Source organism: Sander lucioperca, chromosome 12 (genome assembly GCF_008315115.2).
Source record: "Sander lucioperca isolate FBNREF2018 chromosome 12, SLUC_FBN_1.2, whole genome shotgun sequence".
NCBI classification, from domain to species: domain Eukaryota; kingdom Metazoa; phylum Chordata; class Actinopteri; order Perciformes; family Percidae; genus Sander; species Sander lucioperca.
In genome coordinates this window covers 27202000-27222426 of record NC_050184.1, presented here as the reverse complement: position 1 = coordinate 27222426, position 20427 = coordinate 27202000, and the positions used below count along the sequence as shown (strand labels likewise).

The window sequence follows — 20427 nt, the reverse complement described above, 5'->3', positions numbered from 1 at the left end:
TGTAGAAAAAGAATAAATAAATACAATAAAACAATTAATTGCTGCAACAACAACAAAACAAGGAAAATAAATAACTAAAAACAAGAAAGCCAATTCTTACTTATGTTTTGTTCTTGATCTAAATCTATCTTTTCTCCTTTATTGAACAACACATTTACAAACAGCAGGGCAGGTTGAACATTGTATTAAAATCCTTGTGTCTGACTACAGAATACTGACAGCAGGGTTTCTCTGACCAGTAGTTTGAGTGAATGATCCGTGTTTTTGTGGGGTGATGTTGTCTATGTTGTTACCAAAGCTTAAAAACCCTTCAAATATCATTGGTCATTGTTTCACTTTAGCTGTAATATCCAGGTATTAGACATCGGACAGACGTTTTCAGAACAGACTCAGTCATGTCATATTTCATAATTGTTTATTTCTTTTAAAGCGTGTGGCTTCAGAAAAGCCAGCCTCAGAGACTGGAATGCTGATACAGGAGCTTAGTCTTTAATACATTTGTGTTATATTTTCATTGGTGTGAGGTAGAAATGTGGGGTCATGACAAACTTGAGAAAAACATGAATGTTCCTTCTCAATCTCAATGTTTGAAGAAATACATTTTTACATGAGCAGAAAAACAAAGTACATTTACATCGTATAAAATTTTAACCATAGGATACTCAATCCACAAAAAAAAATCTGCTAATCTAATCCTCTAATGTGGGAGCTGCTCATGGTAAATATTTTAAAGCCACAACATTTAAATAAACATTTTCAAATAGCATTTAATAAAATGCACTTAAGCAACTTTTTCATGCACTGCAATGCACTATAAAATTCATAACAATGCTTGTTTTTAGGGCAAACAGCGACAAGATTATAAAACCTGGCTTAAAAACAACATGCACTCATTTTAATGAAACTACATGTACAAAGGTCATTTCACAACAGTGCCTTTATAAACAGTCTGTACGGGTTTCAAACCCCAAATATTACAATTGACATTTATTTAACAAGACATAATCATTGTTGACTTCTTTACATTCCCGTTATCATTCATGTTGCTGTGGATGCCTATTCTGAACCATTATACAAGAGGGTGAGCCGATGCAAGTCTCAATAAGGTCTTTAAGACGCACTCGAGACTGGCTTCCTAGAAGATCTGGGTTTTTTTTAAATCAGGGAAACCTGCCCAAAAGTACTTTAAGTACACTTAGTATGCAACAAATTAAAGTTTTTAGAAAACATAGAAAACCCAAAGTATTAGTCAGCATGAACACGGAGGCTGATTGATGTGCACTTATAGTACAAATGCAAACACAAGTACAAAAACAGTAGCATAGCTACACATAAGTAACATTTCTGAACCCAAAATCTTAAAATAAAAAAAATAAAAACTGCCATTGCCACACAGATTGAGAAGCATTGTCATGACACTGATGGGACAGAAGGAAATAACAAATTGATTGTCGTAAAGGGAAAAGTGATGAGGTGATTGCACAGGTTATATTAGCAACATATTCATGATAATCTAGAAATAAGTGTACCTAAACATAAAAGCACTCCCCAAAGCTAAAATCTCTGAGATGTCGTTCAGTATAAAATAAGACATATGGTCATCTTAACTGGCTAATTGTTGCTTTGTGAATGTGAGTTAAAAGTGAAACCGAATGAAATCAGGTCATGTTGTAATACACTGTTTGGTAGATAAATGCTATGAAAGACAGTCCATATGAATACAGACTAAAGACTAATTCATTGAGGTTTGAGTTAGTGTTTGTACCTGATTGGAGTTCTCATTCTAACTATTATTTAAATGTATTTAAAGTAAAGAACTGTACATTAATGCCTCTCACCTTCGAGGAAATGGTGTCAATTTCAAAATTGAAAAGAGAGACAATCACTGCAGCATGTTACTATTACTTGTGCTATGACGTTCAGAAAAGTCATACTTAGTCTTTGTAATAGCCTGAATTCTCAATTTAGCAGCACATTCATTCAAATACCAGTTTATACTGCTCCAATGTTCCAAAATACCAACATAAACAAATACCTAACAGCTTCAAAGTACACTTTTAAAGTAAGTACTCAGATTTACTTTAGACTTTTAAATAGGTGAAATTTCACTTTCACATGTAAGATTTCTGTTTGAGCTTGTCGATACAGCTCATCTGTTATCTGCAACCTAATGCGATATAATGTATGGGATAAATATGAGAGCATGGTAAGGCTTAGATAAGACTACGACAATTTGAAAGGCTTAGGTCAAAAGGTAAAGTACATATGTGATTAGCTTGAAGTGCCATAAAGACATTAAAGGAGATTAGAACAGTTGCAGCTGCAGAGGATTCCTTTTCCATTCAGTACAGAGGTACTGACTTTAGAGCCAGAAATAAGAATACCACACTGTGTCAGCTCCAGAAAACATTCCAAGTGTCATCCTGGTTTTCTAATCCCCAATTATCTACCAAGGATTCCTGAATGACTTTGCACCATGCATCGTTACAAAACAAGGGGCCTCTGCAGGACTTCAAACCGGGGTTCAACGGTAATCCCCACGAGAGACAAATAAGAGTACCTGAAGTGGAGACTCGCTAATCTTTAATTTGACAGTTGTGGGTGCTGGAGTGATGGGGTGTCATTCTGTAGGGTCAGAGTCCTGGCTGTTATACTCAGCCGTCTCCATCTTGAGGATGTAGGGAATGATGCTGTCAATAGAGACATCACCTATCAAGCCAGTGAAAAAGAGCTCCTCTGTGATGCCCGAGTTCATGAGGCGCAGGGCTGGGAGACGAGTCAGGATGCGGGTCAACCTGGGGAAACAAGCACACAACAATTACTGCAAAGTCATCTTGATATCTTAATTTGATCCTTATTGTGCATTTACAGTGCCAAAATCTATGTCAGTTAGCTAGACAGACACCTAAATCCTCTATACCAGTGATTCCCAGCCTTTTTTGTCAGATGTCCCACAGCAGCATCAGATGAGCTCAAGTACCCCTCAACACCACCCGTCATGTCCCAAATGTATTCATTTTAATTAGGGCTTTTTAATCGCGATTAATCGCTGAATTTCTATAGTTAATCACGATTAATCACATGTTTTATCACATTAAAATTCTATTATTTTGCATTTCAGAACTGTTTTTAAGTACATATTAACAATGGAAAGCAATTATTACCAGTGTATCTTGATTGGGAATCAAATTAATGCAAAGAAAGTGACTTTATGAACTTGATTTTAAGATTTGTATTTGTTTATTATTTATTTACTGTAAACAAAAGAAAAATGTGTGAATCTAGTCACACATCTGAATCTAGAGTCAATATAGTGTGCAGTAACTCCTAAATAATTTTGATTACTCACTGACGTCCAGTGATCACCTTGCATCACTTTGCAGCAGTTCCAGTTTGGCTGCTTTCTCCGTGTCGTACAGGCTGTGTATGTGTGAAACTACTGTCCCCCTCGACGGCAATGTATAAGACGGGTCAGAACATGCCAACCGTAGTCTTTAAGACCCAAGTCTTCTACGATGCTGACAGGTCTGCAGTTTTTTGGATTTGGTTTCATCCACAGGTCGGCAAGTAGCACTCCCCAAAATAGTGCTTTGCCTGAGCCTTCTAGCATCAACCTGAGTCACGTTAACTGTACTACTATGCTTAGCTCGTAGGTGGTAGCTCAAGCTTGACGTGCTTCGGTGATATTTTAATTCGGTTTTACACAATGTGCATATGGCTTTCGACCCGTCTGGGAGTTTTGGAAAATAAAAAGCGCCATTCAGATCGTGTTGCTGCTGTCTTTCTCCATCATGCCTGCAGCCTGAAGCAGCAGGATGTGTTACGAGGAAGTATGGCAAAGTGCAGCAAAGGGTCAAAATAGTAGCCTGTTAGGCATGACGCAAAGCAGAGTGAAGTGAAAATAAATTAATAAATGGCGGCATGTGATTAAAAAAAATGAACGCGTTATGCTCGGCCCTTAATCGCATCGCGATTAACGCGTTAATGCTGACAGCCCTAATTTTAATGTATTTTAACCTACAAAAGTGGACATAGTGGGTTAGGGTTAGGGTTAGTCTATGTCCTGGATTTGTCTATGTTTAGGCTTGGTTTCTTTATTTCTGTATCAGTCAGGTTTGCATTCTTATTATTACTACCACTTGGAGTGGATGTTTCAACCTATAACCCAGTACTTTTAGCTTTCTATCAGTTGAGCTACTACACAATCTTTTCGTGTACCTTCGGCAACTGCACAAGTACCCCTGGGGCACACATACTCAAGGTTGGGAATCACTGCCCCGTACCTTAAGCTCTCAAGGAATAGAGGATACTTTTCAGGTTGCCAAGTAGGTAGCACTTAAGTATTACTGTGAAGATTGAACTACATATTAGGTTAAACCTCTTTAAAACTTACTTTCACAACGATCACCTGTAATTCACTATGGCTTACTGCTACCACTATGGTGGGGAAGTTGAGCTGACTGGTTAGACTGGAGGTATGAATGCACCTGTAGGTGTCATCTGGGTAGGTTTTCTGCACGTAGTCCTGCAGCTCCATCAAGGCTTTCTCCTGGAACTTCTCAATCTGCCCACTGCTGTCCACACCTGGGTGATCTGATGAAGTCAAACACACAACAGTCGTTGTCCAAACTGCAAATACAAGTAATTTATTCAAATCAATTTCACCCTTCCATGGAATTATTTTTATTTGAATGATAAAAGCTTGAATGTCTATTATTAACTTGACTAAGAAAAGCAGGAACTCCTCGAAGCAGACTCACCAGGGCTGAACAACACTATAGCTTTCAGGTAGGCATATTCGTAGCTGTCAGTCTCCAACCTCGTCATGCTGTTACAGAATTCCTGGAACTTCCAAATGTGCTCCATCACCTGCTTCACCCTCTCCCCCGAAAGCTTGTCTGGGAGAGAAGAAAATGTTACACATATTAAGATTCATAACTTACTTTAAGCTTTATCTAACCAGGAAAGGCACTTACATACATATCACCATCAAAGGTTGTCCCCATTACTGTTAGTTAATGACAGATTTTGTCATGTTGTTTCTGTGGTATCTGAGCCATCATGTATGAAACAAACACTGATGTAGCATCAGTCATCTGGGGCTCGTAAGTGTAATACCCGAATGTGTAACAATAGAATGGTAAAACACATTATTTTTTCGAAATTCATCAGAATCTAATCAACAAAGCCTACAATGGCTATAGTCCTCCCAAGACATTCTTCTACGCTTTAGGTCTAGTCTGTTATGATAACACAAAATAAAATCACATTTCTTGACTCCTGTTTGTACTTGTGTGTGCGTCCTACTGAGAAGGGATGACGAGGCCTGTGGTCCATACCATCCTGGATGCTGCTTTGAAGGTGGTTGATGATGGCAGCGAGGATGGTCGACAGGTTCATCTCATGAGCGCACTGAGCAAGACCCAAAGTGAACAGCTCATTCCAGCAGGCTCGCACCAAACTGGTGTTTGCCTCCTGACTGAGAAAAAAAAACTAGATGAGTGTGAGCATGTAGACAATAATGCACTGCATTCCTGGAAGGGGCATAACTGTATAATGTATGTCTTCCTGTATCAAATGCATTCTCACCCAAGAGCTGAAAAGGCAGGGATAGAGCGTGCCCAGTGCATGGAGAGAAAGAGAAGTCTAGATGCTGACTCACAGATGTAGTGTACATTCAGATACTCGGGCATGGGGCTGGGCATGGTCAGCTAGATCAAGAGGAAAAGATAGAGAAGAAGGACATAGGAGAGAAAGTTATATATAAAATATTTGACAAATGACTACCTACAGATGAATGCCAAAGTAAAAGAAACACAAACAAGTGTCTCAATTGCATTTGACAACAAGCCACTTGAACAGTGTCTGTATGTTTCGACAGAATACAGCTTTAGCTAATACACAATTCAAGATTGTAAGGTAAACGTGCATGTACATAATTTCTAAGAATTAGCCATATGAATAAAGGCTTTTTTAATTGTTTTGTAATTTTATGACTCAGTGGCCCTTCCCCTCTCTTGTTGACAACTCAGTCAATTTGTATCCCTAAATCATAAATAATAAGTATCAAATGTGTGTGTTCGTTGGGCCATTAGCTGTATCAGTTGACTTCACCCACCTTAAAGCCAACATGGCTGTCTGTGAGCAATGGTCCTTCCACCTCAATGATGGGGGTCTCCTGGTCTCGACCAATCAGCTGGATGGTTGTTCCACTGACACACTGAGGCTTATCTGCCAGACTCAGTCCAACCCCTACTTCAGGTGGGTTGAAAACTTTGGCCAGGGTGTCAAAGGCACTGTGCACAACAAACAGACAGACAGACACACACACCCACACCTTCCTTTAAATGACCTAATTTGACAGAAAACTTTCTGCAACATAAATAAAAATGTGTTTTGTCTTTTTTTGTACTTGTTTGCCTCTGTAGAGACAAACATGCTCACTTTTAAATAATCTGACCAAGAAAAGATGAGAATTCATGAGGAGCCTGTTGAAGTGTTGAGACGTTGCAGATACCGCTAACAAACTCCCCTCCTCTCTATGAACTGCTGACTGACCGTGTTATCTCGCTGGCAGATTGCTCCTCATGTTGGCTGTCTGATGTATCACCATTGTTTAGAGTCTCTCTTAGTGAGTCACTCAGGTTTGCCAGTGATGTTACCACATTGGCTAGTGTCCCCAAGTCTCCCTGCCCAGGATCCATCTGAAGACAAATGACACAATGCAGATTATTTTCCATCAAATAGGTCAGCCGAACTGGGATCCACTATAGACACAAAATAGTGTGTCCTAAACTGGAGCAAAGTACAAAAATGAGTTGGAGCAATGACAAATGGTTCTTTAAACATATTAAAAGGATAAATAAAGAACAATTTGTTGTTCTAAAACCAGCCATCTGCAGCTCTATATTTTTCTTTTGGTTCATAGTTCATAGTGCCTTTCTCTCTTATTGTCAACATTGAGGACACAGTTATCTTGTTTGAATAAACTTTATTGGAACTGTCAATGGGCAAACCAACTGGATGCTCAGTCCTTACGTACAGTGTGAACATAAAAGTTGCATGTTCTGGCAAAAAGGCAGATTAAAACATGTACTGTGAGTTAACATACAGTACAAGATGAATAAAAACAGGTTTACAGATTTTCAACCTTAAAAAACTTTATTTTTTTTAACCTCAAAATACTACACCAAATATAACAGCCTTAGCTGCAAGAGCAACAAAACCTTCCAACATCTCAAGAGACAGACAGCAGCAGAACAGGCAGGCAGTTCTATTTACAGTAACTGCAGAAGCAGCTATACCTTTGAGTCAGTGGCCAGCAGCAAAGTTCCATCACTTTGGATGACTGGCTGCTGGATATTAACCAGCATGCCCTGGTCCAGCAGGCTGGATCTGCACATGTCACAGAGCATCATCATCATCATCATCAAAATCCAGTTCACATATCAACAACATCAACAGTTGAGAGATGGAACAACAGAGCCTGAGGTTTGTCTGTAGGTCTGATTCCCACTGACCTGGAGCCATCTGTCTCTGTATCGGAGATAAAGGTTGGCGTGGCGATGAGCGGACTATTTAGGTCCTTGCGAATATAGATCTTCTGGGTGGAGGCAGCACAGTTGGCATGCTTCTCTCTGGGCACTACGTCGATGGGCTTTCTCTCACTCTGGACAGCTGAGGACAGACAAAAAGAAAATGTTAGAACTACTTTTACTGTCTATTGCAGGCAAAAAACAATATTCCAGACTTTGTAAATTATATTTAAGATTACCTTCTTAGGCTTTTTTTGAGGGAACTTCAAGACCTGCAGATACCCTGATAATACCTGATGTGTTTCTGAGTGTTTTTGTCAACATGTTTTCGTATGGTGTCCTGGATTTGGATGCAAACTCACAGTCAGTCTTCATCCCCATGTTAAGGCATTTCCTTAACCGACAGAACTGGCAGCGATTGCGGTGGTGTTTGTTGATGATGCAGTCCTGTTTACTGCGGCAGCTGTAGGTCAGGTTCTTCCTCACGCTCCGCTTGAAGAAGCCTTTACATCCCTCACAACTGACTGCTCCGTAGTGACGCCCTGAAAACAGAGAAAACTAGTCAGAGTGTGTGAGCCACTGTGCGCACCTTTGATTGCTGACAATGTTCAGCATTTACTCAAAAACATGCAACACACCAAGGTAACAGACTTGTGTATCAGTGTGTGTGACTGACTTGAACTAAAATGTTTATGGACTCTATTGAAGAGCTTGACAGCTTAAACTTGACAACAGCTGGAAATGTGAGTGACAATGATAATTGTGTGGGTCGTAACTTTAAAACACTTAAATTCACTGATCATAATCTACATGATTTTGAACTAGATAGTGACCCTGACAATAATTTTCTTAACAATATAAACAACAACTGTTGTTATTACTCAATCAATTTAACACAAACATAAAATCAGAACATGGAATGTTAATCATTCATTTCAATAGCAGAACATCAAATAATACTTAAGTCATCTGAACTTAAACCAGGTGATAGCCATATCTGAGACCTGGCTTACCACTGAGAAGGGTGTGAATTGTGAGTTGAATGGATAGGAACTGAACTACGTCAATAGGGAGAATAAAAAAGGAGATGGAGTGGCTTTGTATGTAGATAGAAGATTAAATTATAAAATTGTGAAAAATATGATAACTAATATTGATGATGTGGTGGAGATTATAACTGAAATCAATCTGGAAAAAAAGAAAAACGTAATTGTAAGCTGTGAGCTCCTGGTTCCAATACTGAAATATTTAAGAACAGTATGGAAAGATTGTTTGCCAAGAAAGATCACAAAGCTGTGTTCATTTGTGGGGATTTTAAGTTAGATCTCTTAAATCCCAACAAGCACAACCTGACTGATCAATTTATCGATGTTCAGTATGATTTTTCTTCTACTAACCAAGCAGAATAACATCTCACTGTGCAACTCTAATTGACAACATATTCACAAACCGAATGGACAATAGCATAAAGAGCGGGTTACTACTAAATGACATAAGTGACCATTTGCCAGTTTTTGTTATGTGTGTTTGTGATCTTGTGATTTAAAAAGGAATTACTAAAACATAATTGGAAATGTGGAAAAATGTATGATAAGATTGATACCAACAGAGCTAATGATACATTCCTGACAATATTTAAATCATTATATGATGAACACTGTCCTTTAAAACAATTTAACAAAAAGCAAAAATTCATAGAGAAACCATGGATGACAAAGGGACTTCAAAATGCTTGCAAAAAAAGAGAATACCTTGTATAAAGAATTCATAAAATACAGAACTATAGAAGCAGATAACAAGTACAGAAGATATAAAAAAATAAATTGACTAGTAATATGAGGATAAGTAAGAAAGAGTATTATAATAAAATATTAAACAATAATAAAAATGATAACAAGGGCATATGGAATGTGTTAAATAATATAATCAGGAATGGATCAATAAATATATAAACTACCCTCAGCATTTTATAGATGAGAGGACTGTTAGTAATGTATTAATCAATACACTGGAAAACTATGGTAATAGAGGGGTTGTACTTGATTGGATGAAAAGTTACATAAGTAACAGACTTCAATTTGTGCAAAAGGAGAGTTCAGATCAGAGTGCACGGGTATCACTTGTGGAGTCCCACAGGGGTCGATTTTGGGTCCCAGATTATTTATTCTGTATATAAATGACATATGTTGGGTGATAAACCTCTTAAAGTTGTGATTTTTGCCAATGATACTAATATTTTCTGTTCTGGGGAATATTTGCAGCAAATTTGAAACAACAGTATGCTCTGACAAAACTTAAAAGTATGTGTATTTCGATTTGTGGGGTGCTTTTGTGGAATAGTCTGAATTAATCGATACACACATAGGGTAAACATGTTGCAATTTAAAAAAAAAGGTACAAAAGATTTATTTTTGAAAAGTACCGAAGTGAGGAAAGAGAGTTACACTGATGTTACTGCTGCTTTTTTTTTTCTTCCTTATCTTAATATCTAGATAAAGTAGGACGTAAATTGGAGTAGTATTTTTTATTATTATTTAAAATCGTCTGTTTGATTTATCTTGTTTGACTGTGATTTAGATGTGGTAAAGACTTGGGGTAGGACTTGACAAGCCTAGTGCTTCTACCTATCCCTTTTCGAATGGGTCGAGTGTTATGTTGAAATTTTTTTGTTTTGTTTTATATATATATATATATATATATATATATAAAAATGTTATTTGTTTATACATTTTAAATATATCTTTTAATAGTTCTAAATAAAGATTTAATTCATTCTTTTCATTCATTCATTCAAAACATTCAGTTACATTTGGCATCAGGATACACAAGGTGAAACACACACAAATCCTTACATCACCAGGTAATGCAGCTCTAAGCTTTAGTACCTGAAGCCTTGTCCCCACACACCACACAGTACTCCACTGGCTGTGGCCGGCTCAAGTCCCCTGACTGCCCTAACAACCGTTCCATTGACACTGGATCTGTGACGATCTGAAAAGCAATGTCAAACACAGGCCACTAATCTTGTGTTTCACCTTAAAAATGTCAGAATTATGGTTATGACATTGACTGACAACAAATATCAAGCCTAAGACTAAGAACATATTGCCAATAGTATCAACACTAAGAACCAGAGGGTGATATTATGGGGGAACTGTACCTGTATCCTTCCTGGCATCAGGCTGTCTGCAGCAGTGAAGATGAGCTGCTTGGTGTTGTGGCTGTCTGGTGAAGCCAGGATAACCTTGCTGGCCCCTGAGCTGTCCGCCGTAGTCAGAATGAACTGCTGTTTGGGAGCACAGGACGGCTTCATCGCTGTCACGATCTGGATCTTCTGACCTGTCTGCTGGTCAGTTACAATCTGAGGATGTTAGAGATGGAAGAGAGAGACAGAAAGAGAGGGAGGTGTAAATAAACATGCACCAATGGGGTTGAAGTTTAAAAAAAAAAAAAAAAAAAAAAGACAGAGTGACATTGAAGGTGGGAGAGATAAGTCACACGTTTTAACTTGTTCGTTGCTAATGCTAATGCTAATGCGCCGAAAGAGGACTACATCAACAGGTAGCAGCAGTGTCACTAATAAGGTCAAATAATGTTGAGAGTACAGCAGTTACCTGTATCCTTTGTGGTGTTGTTGCAGGCTCAGTGGAGATGACCTGAAAGCGCTGTGGAGACTCACTCATCACTGAGTCTGAAGGAGAGGATGACACCTACATTTTGAAACACATTTCAACAAGCTTAAAGACATAAAAATTACAATCAATAAGTCTGCAACACATATATTTTACTTGAATTTTATTATACAACACTTTTATGTGAATACAGGTCTGAACTGTCTAGAAAACCTCTGTCTATAGAAAGTATGTATCTATGGCAACAAATAAAAGCAGCAGCATTATAGTATTTCAACTTAAATAACCTTTGTATGGTTATATGGAACAACTGAGACTGCAAGCACACGGTGCATCATGAAATTCTCCCTCTGCACGCTCACCTCTGCCTCATGCTCAGAGTCCACTTTCTGCTGAGAGAGCAGATTCAGGTTGGTCGTCATGATGATGTAAGGGTCATTAGTGAGGTCTGTTTGGAAAGATGCCACAGACAATCAACCACAAAGGTGCAAACTGTCACAGAAGAGCAGGCCAAACGCTCAGCTTTATGTATGAATACAGTGTCAGTGCTGGTGGATCATAGATGACATGATGACATTGGTTGAAATACAAAGTTTAATCCATGATAAAAGTTAATTTCTTCTTGATGACTTAGAGGGGAAGATTTGTCTGATTTTATTTGACTTGGATGATGTAGCAGCACAGCAATTATTCAATTCTCCATTGTTTTGACGCACTGTTAAAAACATAAGTGTCTAAAAAGAAATTGCTGTCACAAAAAAAACATCACTTATAACATAAAAAAAATATGTGAAAAGTTGTTTTGGTCGTGCGAGAGAAAACTCCGATTGGACAGATAGTCTAGCTAGCTCTCTCAATTTAACCTGCAGAGATCTGAGGAGCAGTTAACCATAGTCCTCATAAATCGACAGGAGTTTAAAATTCCAACACAAAGAAAGTGGAAGGAAACGGACATCGGCAAAAAGACATGCATCCGGCAGAATCTCCTGCGGCACCGGAACAATCCCGGAAGTGGAACGTCGTGAATATAGACTATGTCACCACAAGCCGTGTCTATGACCTCTGAGTGAGACCTAGACATGAGATTTGAGAGACGGTTGATAACTAGATTATACTACAGTCTGATGGAACCTCGCATTTTCCAATATGACACTGTAACAAAGGCAGACAACTGATGTCCCTCCATTGAAATGTACCACCTTTTATATGAACATCCCTACATAACATAACGGCTGCTTTTCCTGCAATCTTCGCTTCCATTTTTAGGTAACAAACCTGGTGTGTCACTTTACATGTGACTTTATACTGATTATAGAGTCAAAAGTGTTGGACCTCTGCATATTCACACACAGAGAATAAGCTGACACCACAGAAAAAGATTTTACTTCATTAGAAATAAAGATTGCGAAAATGTTATAGTTGAACTCTGTTAAATGTTTTTCTTTCTATGTAATAGTTGTCTAAAGAGCAAAAAGAACCACAAATCATCAAATGCTAAGTGACCACACATTGAGATCACTACATTTTGTACACACAGTTGGCCAAAGTGCATCAAATCAGTGAAGAAACACTGTAATAAAGTATTATCCACTGAGGCTATGGACATCTCCCCTACCCAGTCTGTTGGTTCTTGAAAACCGATAAAACTGCATATCAATTGTGAGTAACCACTATGCATTTGAGCATCTCCTTTGGCAGAATTACGTAAGTAATAGCATCTACTCCAACCATCAATTACCTCCTTGCACTTGAGAGTTTCGACTCTATATTTGCTGATTTGGGATTATAACAAAGAATAATTTGACAGCATAAACTGATTAATGTGCCTGCAGTAGCTCCTATGCTACTCCTACGCTTACTGACCAAAGGGAGGAGCATGCTGCTTCATATTGTTTACCGATTGGTCTAACAGAGTGCCCATCTGTACCTCCCTTTACAAACGCATCACAACACAGAGAACAAAATGGACAATCTGGCAGTCAGCCAATAACACTGGAGACGAATCCTTGTGATATATATTAGAGCAATTTTCTTTCCAGACAGTAGAGCAGCAGACTGTTTATGTGCTGGTAGTAAATCTAGAAATGCATCTTTGTTAAATAATGTAATAGGCATGTCAACACACTTAAGTCCCCGAGATGGCAAAGGTAATAGGGTCGAGTTCAACTGCAGCTTTCCTATGTTATCTGTTTAAGCTAGCTAGCTAGCTTAATACAATCAAACGGAACAACGGCTGCAGCAAGAGCTGACTGCACCCGTCTCTCCCCTGGATTTGCCATTCTAGCATGCAGGGATTGGTTCATGTTCCAGTCTACAGTAGTGTCACATATTAATAGTTAGTATAACTGTCTGTTAAGAATATCAGCGTAGCCAGACTCCGCCCAGCGTTTCACGGTCCTTGCCCGCATCCCGAGCTGCCAGAGTCGGGCAGGAAGCGAGCTCCGCATCGGCTAGCTAACAAGTTAGCTAGAAGATTAGCTGCGCTCTTTTATCATCCAGTATCTCAGGGAGCTTTCTACGGTTTTCAATTCGGGACTGAGACTTACCTCCGAGAAACGCTGGTCACAGATTTCCGGCTCTCTGCTATTTTATAAAATATTTGTTTTGGTTTTCTTCTGTTAAAGGTCATAGTTCGTGACCCCGCACCGCCAGCGCGTTGATGATGGTTGAGGTTTTTTTTCTCCTTCCTCTCTGTCGTGTCCCCGCGCGCCTCCAACACCCCCCACCCACCCTTGGCGCGAGCCAGACAGTACTGACGTCATCATGTCTTACTGTCTATGGACTTTGTTGTCAAGTTATGTATTATACAATTAACACAATAAAAGTGTACTAACAGACGTATTAAAGCCATACTTATCATAAGCATTGTTTTCTTGTCTACTCTCTTCGATAAAATATAATGACAAAGCCTGGAGATGGGAGACTGAGAGAAACTGTGACGACTAACATTACAAGCAAAATCAAGGAGGTGTCATATAAGACAAAACATATAACTTATCTGGTAAAAAATGGTTTAAAATGTTATATATTTCTATAATAAATAAATAAAAAGTCAAGATATGTAACACATCCTATAAAGAAAAATGGAGGTAATGGAGTTGTGTAGTTTTGCAACTGCACTGTCCTCATCAAGTAAACTACTACCCTAAATAATATAATTTATTTAGAATGGACATCAGTGGACTGAAAGGCTGCTGAGGTCTCTCTGGACTCACTCACTAACTGTAACTGGACTTACATTTACATTTATATTCTTTGCAACTTTGGCATAGTGCAATATAAATCTTTTTGTACAATTTATATTATTCCCCATTTTGCACACCCAATGCACAACCTACACACTATGCATGCACCTTTAAAGGGCATACTTTTTGTTTACTTTTTACTCTTTTACTTGTATCTATCTATCTATCTATCTATCTATCTATCTATCTATCTATCTTAAATAAACACATACATAATCTTTCAACACGCATTTCTTTCCAGTGTTTCTTTGTGCACTCGGTTAGATCCATTTTCCATGAGAATGACTTCAAATTGGCATTAACCATTTGCTTGTATTTGCATGACCATCTCTCCCATTTTATGGAAACAACCTGAGAAAAAAAGGAAGTACCTCTGAATGACCACCAGGTGTCGCCCTGCACCATCGCTATGATTTGCCCATATTGCAGCTATCATCGGAATCTGAATTTAAAAAGCCTTAATGCATTAGGTCAACATTTGTCGATACTGAAAGCCAATAAGGATTTTGATGTTAATTCTGCATTTGCCCACAGGACAGTTGTAGCCTAGGCCTATAGGGTACGCCTAACAGATACTCAGACTTCTCATCACAAGCAGAAGTCATCACCAGAGCGCGTTATCACTAAATGCTAATTCTTATCATTTAGCACATTTCCCTTTGTTGCAACTGACCCCAGAGTACTTCCATGTTATAGTAGGCTAAAGAATCAGGGCAGAAATAGCTTCGGGCTGTTGCCTAATCGACCGTTTCATGCATTTGCGCAGCTGCATATCCTACTTTTGTAAAACGGACTGGGCTGCAGCAGCACTTAAGAGTAGCCTATACCAGTTCCATTTACCGCATCCTCACGGACACGACTCTCATCTGGCTGCTGCTGCGCGTTAGGCTACTGCACCTCTGAGCAAAGGAGCAACAAGGAGGCAAGAGCTGGGGAAACGCAATGCAAGGATTTTAATCAGGGAGACAAGGGAAGGAGGACCGGTGAGAAACAGGCGAGTTGTAGCAGCTACCGCGGTCTTTTTTTAAAAATTTATTTAGGCTAACCTTTATTTATTCAGGGAGGGTTCACTGATAGGCAACGTCTCTTTTGCAGGAACGCCCTGATCACACAGTTACACATTCATACCTGGAAGCCGCCCAGTACAAGGTTCAGTCTTATCTGCTGGCCACTGAGCAGCTGCGCAGTGGTAGTCGAGGTTGATTATGGTCGGACGGGGAATATGGGTATGTAAGCCCCGGTTTGGAAAGCGGGGGAGCAGGCTTGGTATTTTGCCATATCTGTGCGCGGCGATAGCGAGCGCATCCCTGTTGGCTCTGCTCTTTGTGGACTTCATCGAGTCATGGGTCACCTCCATGAGCATGAACACGGTAGTGGAGCCGCACGCAGGCATCATCCCTCCGCAGAGCGTCTCTCCCACCAGACCCGAGGAGTTCCTGCTCATGCCCAGCCCGCTCGTGTGCCAGCGTGCAAAGCCTTACCTCATTACCATGGTTATCTCGGCTCCTGCCAACCAGAGGGCACGCCAAGCCATCAGGAACACTTGGGGAGGGGAGGTGGAGGTGAGGGGCCTGCGGGTCATGACCCTATTCATGGTGGGCGTGGCTTCTGACCCTGGACTGGCTAAGCTGCTGATAGAGGAGGCCAGAGAGCGAGGAGATCTAATACAGGGGCGTTTTCTGGACACCTACTCGAATCTCACCCTAAAAACCCTGTCCTTGCTGGGCTGGGCCCGCCGGTTCTGCCCTCAGGCTCACTTCATGGCCAAAGTGGATGATGACGTCCTGTTCAATCCCAGCGCACTCCTGCACTACCTAAACAAGAGCCGTAACCCCTATGAACAAGGAGACTTGTACCTTGGCAGGGTGCATCTCCATGTGGCCCCGGACCGTGATCCGGAGAGCAAGCACTACCTCCCTGCAGGGGCCTACCCTCCTTCTGTCTTCCCGGACTATTGCAGTGGTACGGCCTATGTTCTGTCCCGCTCTGCATTGCTCAAGATTTCCCTGGCAGCCTCTGCATCACCTTTATCCACACCTCTGCCTCCTGAGGATGTGTTTGTTGGTCTGTGTGCCCGGACAGCTGGAGTGCTGCCCTCGCACTGCCCACTCTTCTCTGGTGGCCCAGGTGTGCCATACGGGCGCTGCTGCTATCAGGCCATGGTGTCCATCCACCACATCCCACCCAGGGAGATGCTACACTACTGGGCTGATGTCCATACATCACACCCCTGCTCCTGGCTGAGTCTGCGTGCTTCTCTGGGGCTCTGCAAAATCAGGGCAATGCTCGGGTCAGCTCTGGGGCTGGAACAGGGGTTGTGATAAGGAAAACTGTACTTATTGGGGCTGTGCCTCGCTTCAATACTGTGAACAGCACAAGTGCTCTTCAGGCTGTAAAATGTCATTTTATTTTTATAGCTTTATTTTTTTAAACAGTATTGTGTATTTAACCGGATTTTTCTTTGCAGGAAAGAGGATGATCAGCTGGGTGTATGAAGTAGTGTTACAGTAGTCATAAGTTATCCTTAGACTGTTATAGCATCCTTCATTATCACCGACACATACTGTAGATGTAGAACAAACAATGGCATGCTGACACTGAGGAAATACAGCTGCTTATGTGATGAATGCACAATTATTTCTAATACACAAGTCTGGCATCTATAGGCTGCTACCTTCACATAAATAACAACTGTTAAGTCTATCACCAGGTACTTCAAGTGTAGATGTTAGTCTATTAAGATGCCTAAATGCATGACGCTCTAACTAATAGTACAATAGATACCAAACCACAGGCTTAGGAAGAAAGTAATACAAAAAGAAATGTATTCGCTAAAACCTTTTATGTTCAAAACAGAAACATAATTACCTCAGTAGCCTACAGGATGTATCCGATTAATTTCAATATTGTGTTTTTCAGTAATAATAATGACATGATGATAATAATAATAATAATAATAATAATAATAATAATAATAATTAGACAGTTCAAATTGTAGACAGTGAGATTTATTTGGCCAGTTCTGGGAACAGACGAGGAATTTGATCTTTCATCTTTGGAGGCTTGGTTATTCTGCTGCCTCATATCATCTGACATCAAAACTATAACCATTAGACTTGTACATAGCTACTATCCTAATGAATTGTAGCATTATATTACTTTCTGCTGTAATAGTGAGATTAAACATTAAGTGGGGTGTGAATGATGGTGTTCTGTCACGAGTATGGCTACACCGCGTATCTATTCTGGAATAGGGGAAATCAAATGCACTTGTTTGTTTGTATTTATAACAGAAGGGGAGGGACATCAGATGCCAGGCTTTATCCAAGCAAACTTATCCGTTGAGCCAGAAGACCACCAGAGGGACATTTTTAAAAGACAGTTTACAAGGTGTCAGGATGAAGCCTCAGGCTTCTTGATCCACTCATAATGTAAACAAAGAGAAAGTCTGTGTGTTTACACTCAGGAAATATGTTTGAATCAAATATGGTCAACAATAAACTACTCTGTATCTTATGGGAGTGTCTCGAAGTTTGTTCCACTTGTTAAATTATTCCAGTAATAAAGTGTATGTTACTGGAAACCTTCTCAGTTCAGGTATAATTTGTGTTAGTAATTTCTCAAGCAATACCCCACATCTTCATTGCCTGTTTCACTTTCCTCTTACCTCTATATTTCTCACGTATATCATTTTATGTCCTTACCAAAATTATTTTACACAGCCCTACTCCTGTTGTCATCGCTACTAGTGACCGTACACTGTAAAAAAAGTTATTTCACTGGAATTCACTGTATAATTTTATGGATTTTTTCAGTTTTTTTCTACATTAAGTGTTAATGCCATATAAATACAGAAAAATACTTTTATTTTAAAAAAAAACATTAAATTAAGGTTTTAGTCTGTAAATTGATATAATGAGATAATATAGTTGTTTAACAGGATAATTCCATTGCTTAATGGTCTTGAAAGTTAAATTACATTGAATTTTATGTAAAAAGACAAAAAAACATAATTTTACGGTGTGTAAAATTGAGGCATCTTTCTGTTTTTTTACAGTTAAACCTTAAATTTAATGTAAAGAAACGTTAAAAAACAATCTGAAAAAAACGGTAAAAAGTCTGGCAGCAAAAGTTGCCCAACACTTACCGTGAAATGACCTTATGTATATTAATTATAATTATTATTATATTATAACCATATGTTATTCTACAAAGAATTTTAAAAATTAAAAGAATTGTAATCAAAAAACATATTTAGAATGTTAAACAAATGTATAAATCTGTACAAACACTGAAAAATATCGCAAAATACCTTAACATTACATAATTTAAATGAAAACTGCTGTTTTCATACGGTTTTCTTTGGTAAATTCACAAGATTATGCAATCCATCCACAAGAACTCCCTGTTAAAGTACAGATGTCTGGATGTAAAACACACAAAAATCATGTCAAATTAATGTAAAATTACCCTATTTGACAGCCCATTAATAGTATCTTAAAAGCTTTAGGCATTTATTTTACATGATTATCCAACTGTTTAATACTGGTTTTCTACTGTACAAAAAACAATATGTGATAATAACTTGCAGAACCATTATTTTATAGTAATTACTTTAAACATTATTTATCAGTAATTACAATCAACTCTTCAATATGTCTACAGGCTTTTCCCCGTAAATGTATAAGGGTTTACTTTATATAAACAATATTGTATAGCGTTAAAAATAAACTATATAATATACCGTACTTTAATCATTAATATATCAGGTTTACTATGTACAAACAATACTTCATAGTGATTAAAAGCAACTATTCAATATATCTACAGACTTATCCCATTAATGTACTGTATGTTTACTTTGTAAAAACATTTCACAATATTTACAATTAACTATCCAATATATGCATCAGAGACTCTTCAGAGGGTAAATATTGGTATAATGTATAGGGGTCCATTTTAGCTTATTCAATGTGGTTTCATACATACTGTGTATGTTTTAATCGCTGTCAAACATCATCATGTCCAGTATCTCTTAATGCAAGTCTACTAAATTCTAGCAATAGAGTAGGACTTGTATTTAGCTTTGCAGTTATTTGAAGAGGGATTAACAGAGGTACTGAGACAGATAGGACCAGCCATACCTGTTTAATGCATTGAATGAGGCTGACAAGAACCCTCGCTGCATGGCCTCAACAACTCCACAGCAAAAACCCACAATGATCAATGTAATTATATTAGAAACTACACTACTGTAATATTTTGCAAGCATATTTATGGTAATACAAACAGTAAAACAACTTGGCAGCACACAAGCTTAAAAAGCTGTATTGCACCAAATCACCACTGGGGCCAATGCGGACAAATATGCTGTATTTATATCTGTCTTTGTAAAAATAAACATTCTTTCACCTAAATATTTGTGGAAACAAAGCCATAGCTTCAGTTATGGGAATGCATAAGAGACAAGAGTCAACCTAAACTACAAGCCTTGGATGTACATGATGTCTATTTTAGTCCAAGTCTGTGATATGCTCATCACTATATGATCATGTTTTGGTCTGGCAAATTAGTTGACAAAAGAATCGTGCAGCCACAGTTCACATCACATAGGCCCACAACCCTATAGGCCTACAGGATGACGATACAGTACACAGAGAGCCAGGAAGCCTGCAGCCTGGGTAAGCCTACATCTTCACCATCCTAATATTTTAGGGGGCATCTGATGTTCTTGCCTCATTTCACTTCCGTGGAGGCCATGGGCCTATTTCAGATTCATGGCCCAACATCTTTTTCCATTGATGTCTGCGGTGATGTCTTATACTGTGTCCACTCTGGCTTTTGATGTTTGTTCCTGTCTATGTCATGCAAACACCTCAGAGCATGAGCTTCCCTCTTATGTGGGGTAGAATGAATATTCATGCATGTCCGTGTAATGTTTTAGGTTCACAACATTAGTATTAGGGATGGGCGTACTCATTTGGCATTGATTTCCTTAAAAGAATATCGATATAA

The 20427-nt window shown here is 38.9% G+C and overlaps 2 protein-coding genes across 4 annotated transcripts; one reads left to right on the top strand and one right to left on the bottom strand.

Annotated features, from left to right (window-relative positions):
• Positions 1-398: 398 nt before the first annotated feature.
• On the bottom strand, positions 399-13890 carry nr2c2 (nuclear receptor subfamily 2, group C, member 2). 3 transcript variants are annotated; one of them, XM_036008300.1, is made up of 15 exons: positions 13714-13890; positions 11530-11615; positions 11150-11245; positions 10696-10896; positions 10421-10526; positions 7898-8077; positions 7521-7677; positions 7305-7395; positions 6559-6704; positions 6119-6296; positions 5590-5711; positions 5340-5479; positions 4761-4898; positions 4394-4593; positions 399-2795 (listed from the first exon to the last, which is right to left on the bottom strand). In XM_036008300.1, exons 2-15 carry the CDS (start codon positions 11587-11589, stop codon positions 2706-2708), a joined length of 1905 nt encoding a protein of 634 aa, XP_035864193.1. In that variant the 5' UTR covers positions 11590-11615; positions 13714-13890; the 3' UTR covers positions 399-2705. The 3 variants fall into 3 exon arrangements, 2 of the variants coding, with proteins under 2 accessions (XP_035864193.1, XP_031172553.1); XM_031316693.2 differs by having other exon boundaries at positions 4488-4593; XR_004899050.1 differs by having other exon boundaries at positions 2658-2795; positions 4488-4593; positions 5308-5479.
• Positions 13891-14991: 1101 nt separating this feature from the next.
• Positions 14992-17926, top strand: b3galt4 (UDP-Gal:betaGlcNAc beta 1,3-galactosyltransferase, polypeptide 4). The gene is made up of 2 exons (XM_031316829.2): positions 14992-15434; positions 15587-17926. Exon 2 carries the CDS (start codon positions 15618-15620, stop codon positions 16731-16733), a length of 1116 nt encoding a protein of 371 aa, XP_031172689.1. The 5' UTR covers positions 14992-15434; positions 15587-15617; the 3' UTR covers positions 16734-17926.
• The last annotated feature ends 2501 nt before the right edge of the window (positions 17927-20427 follow it).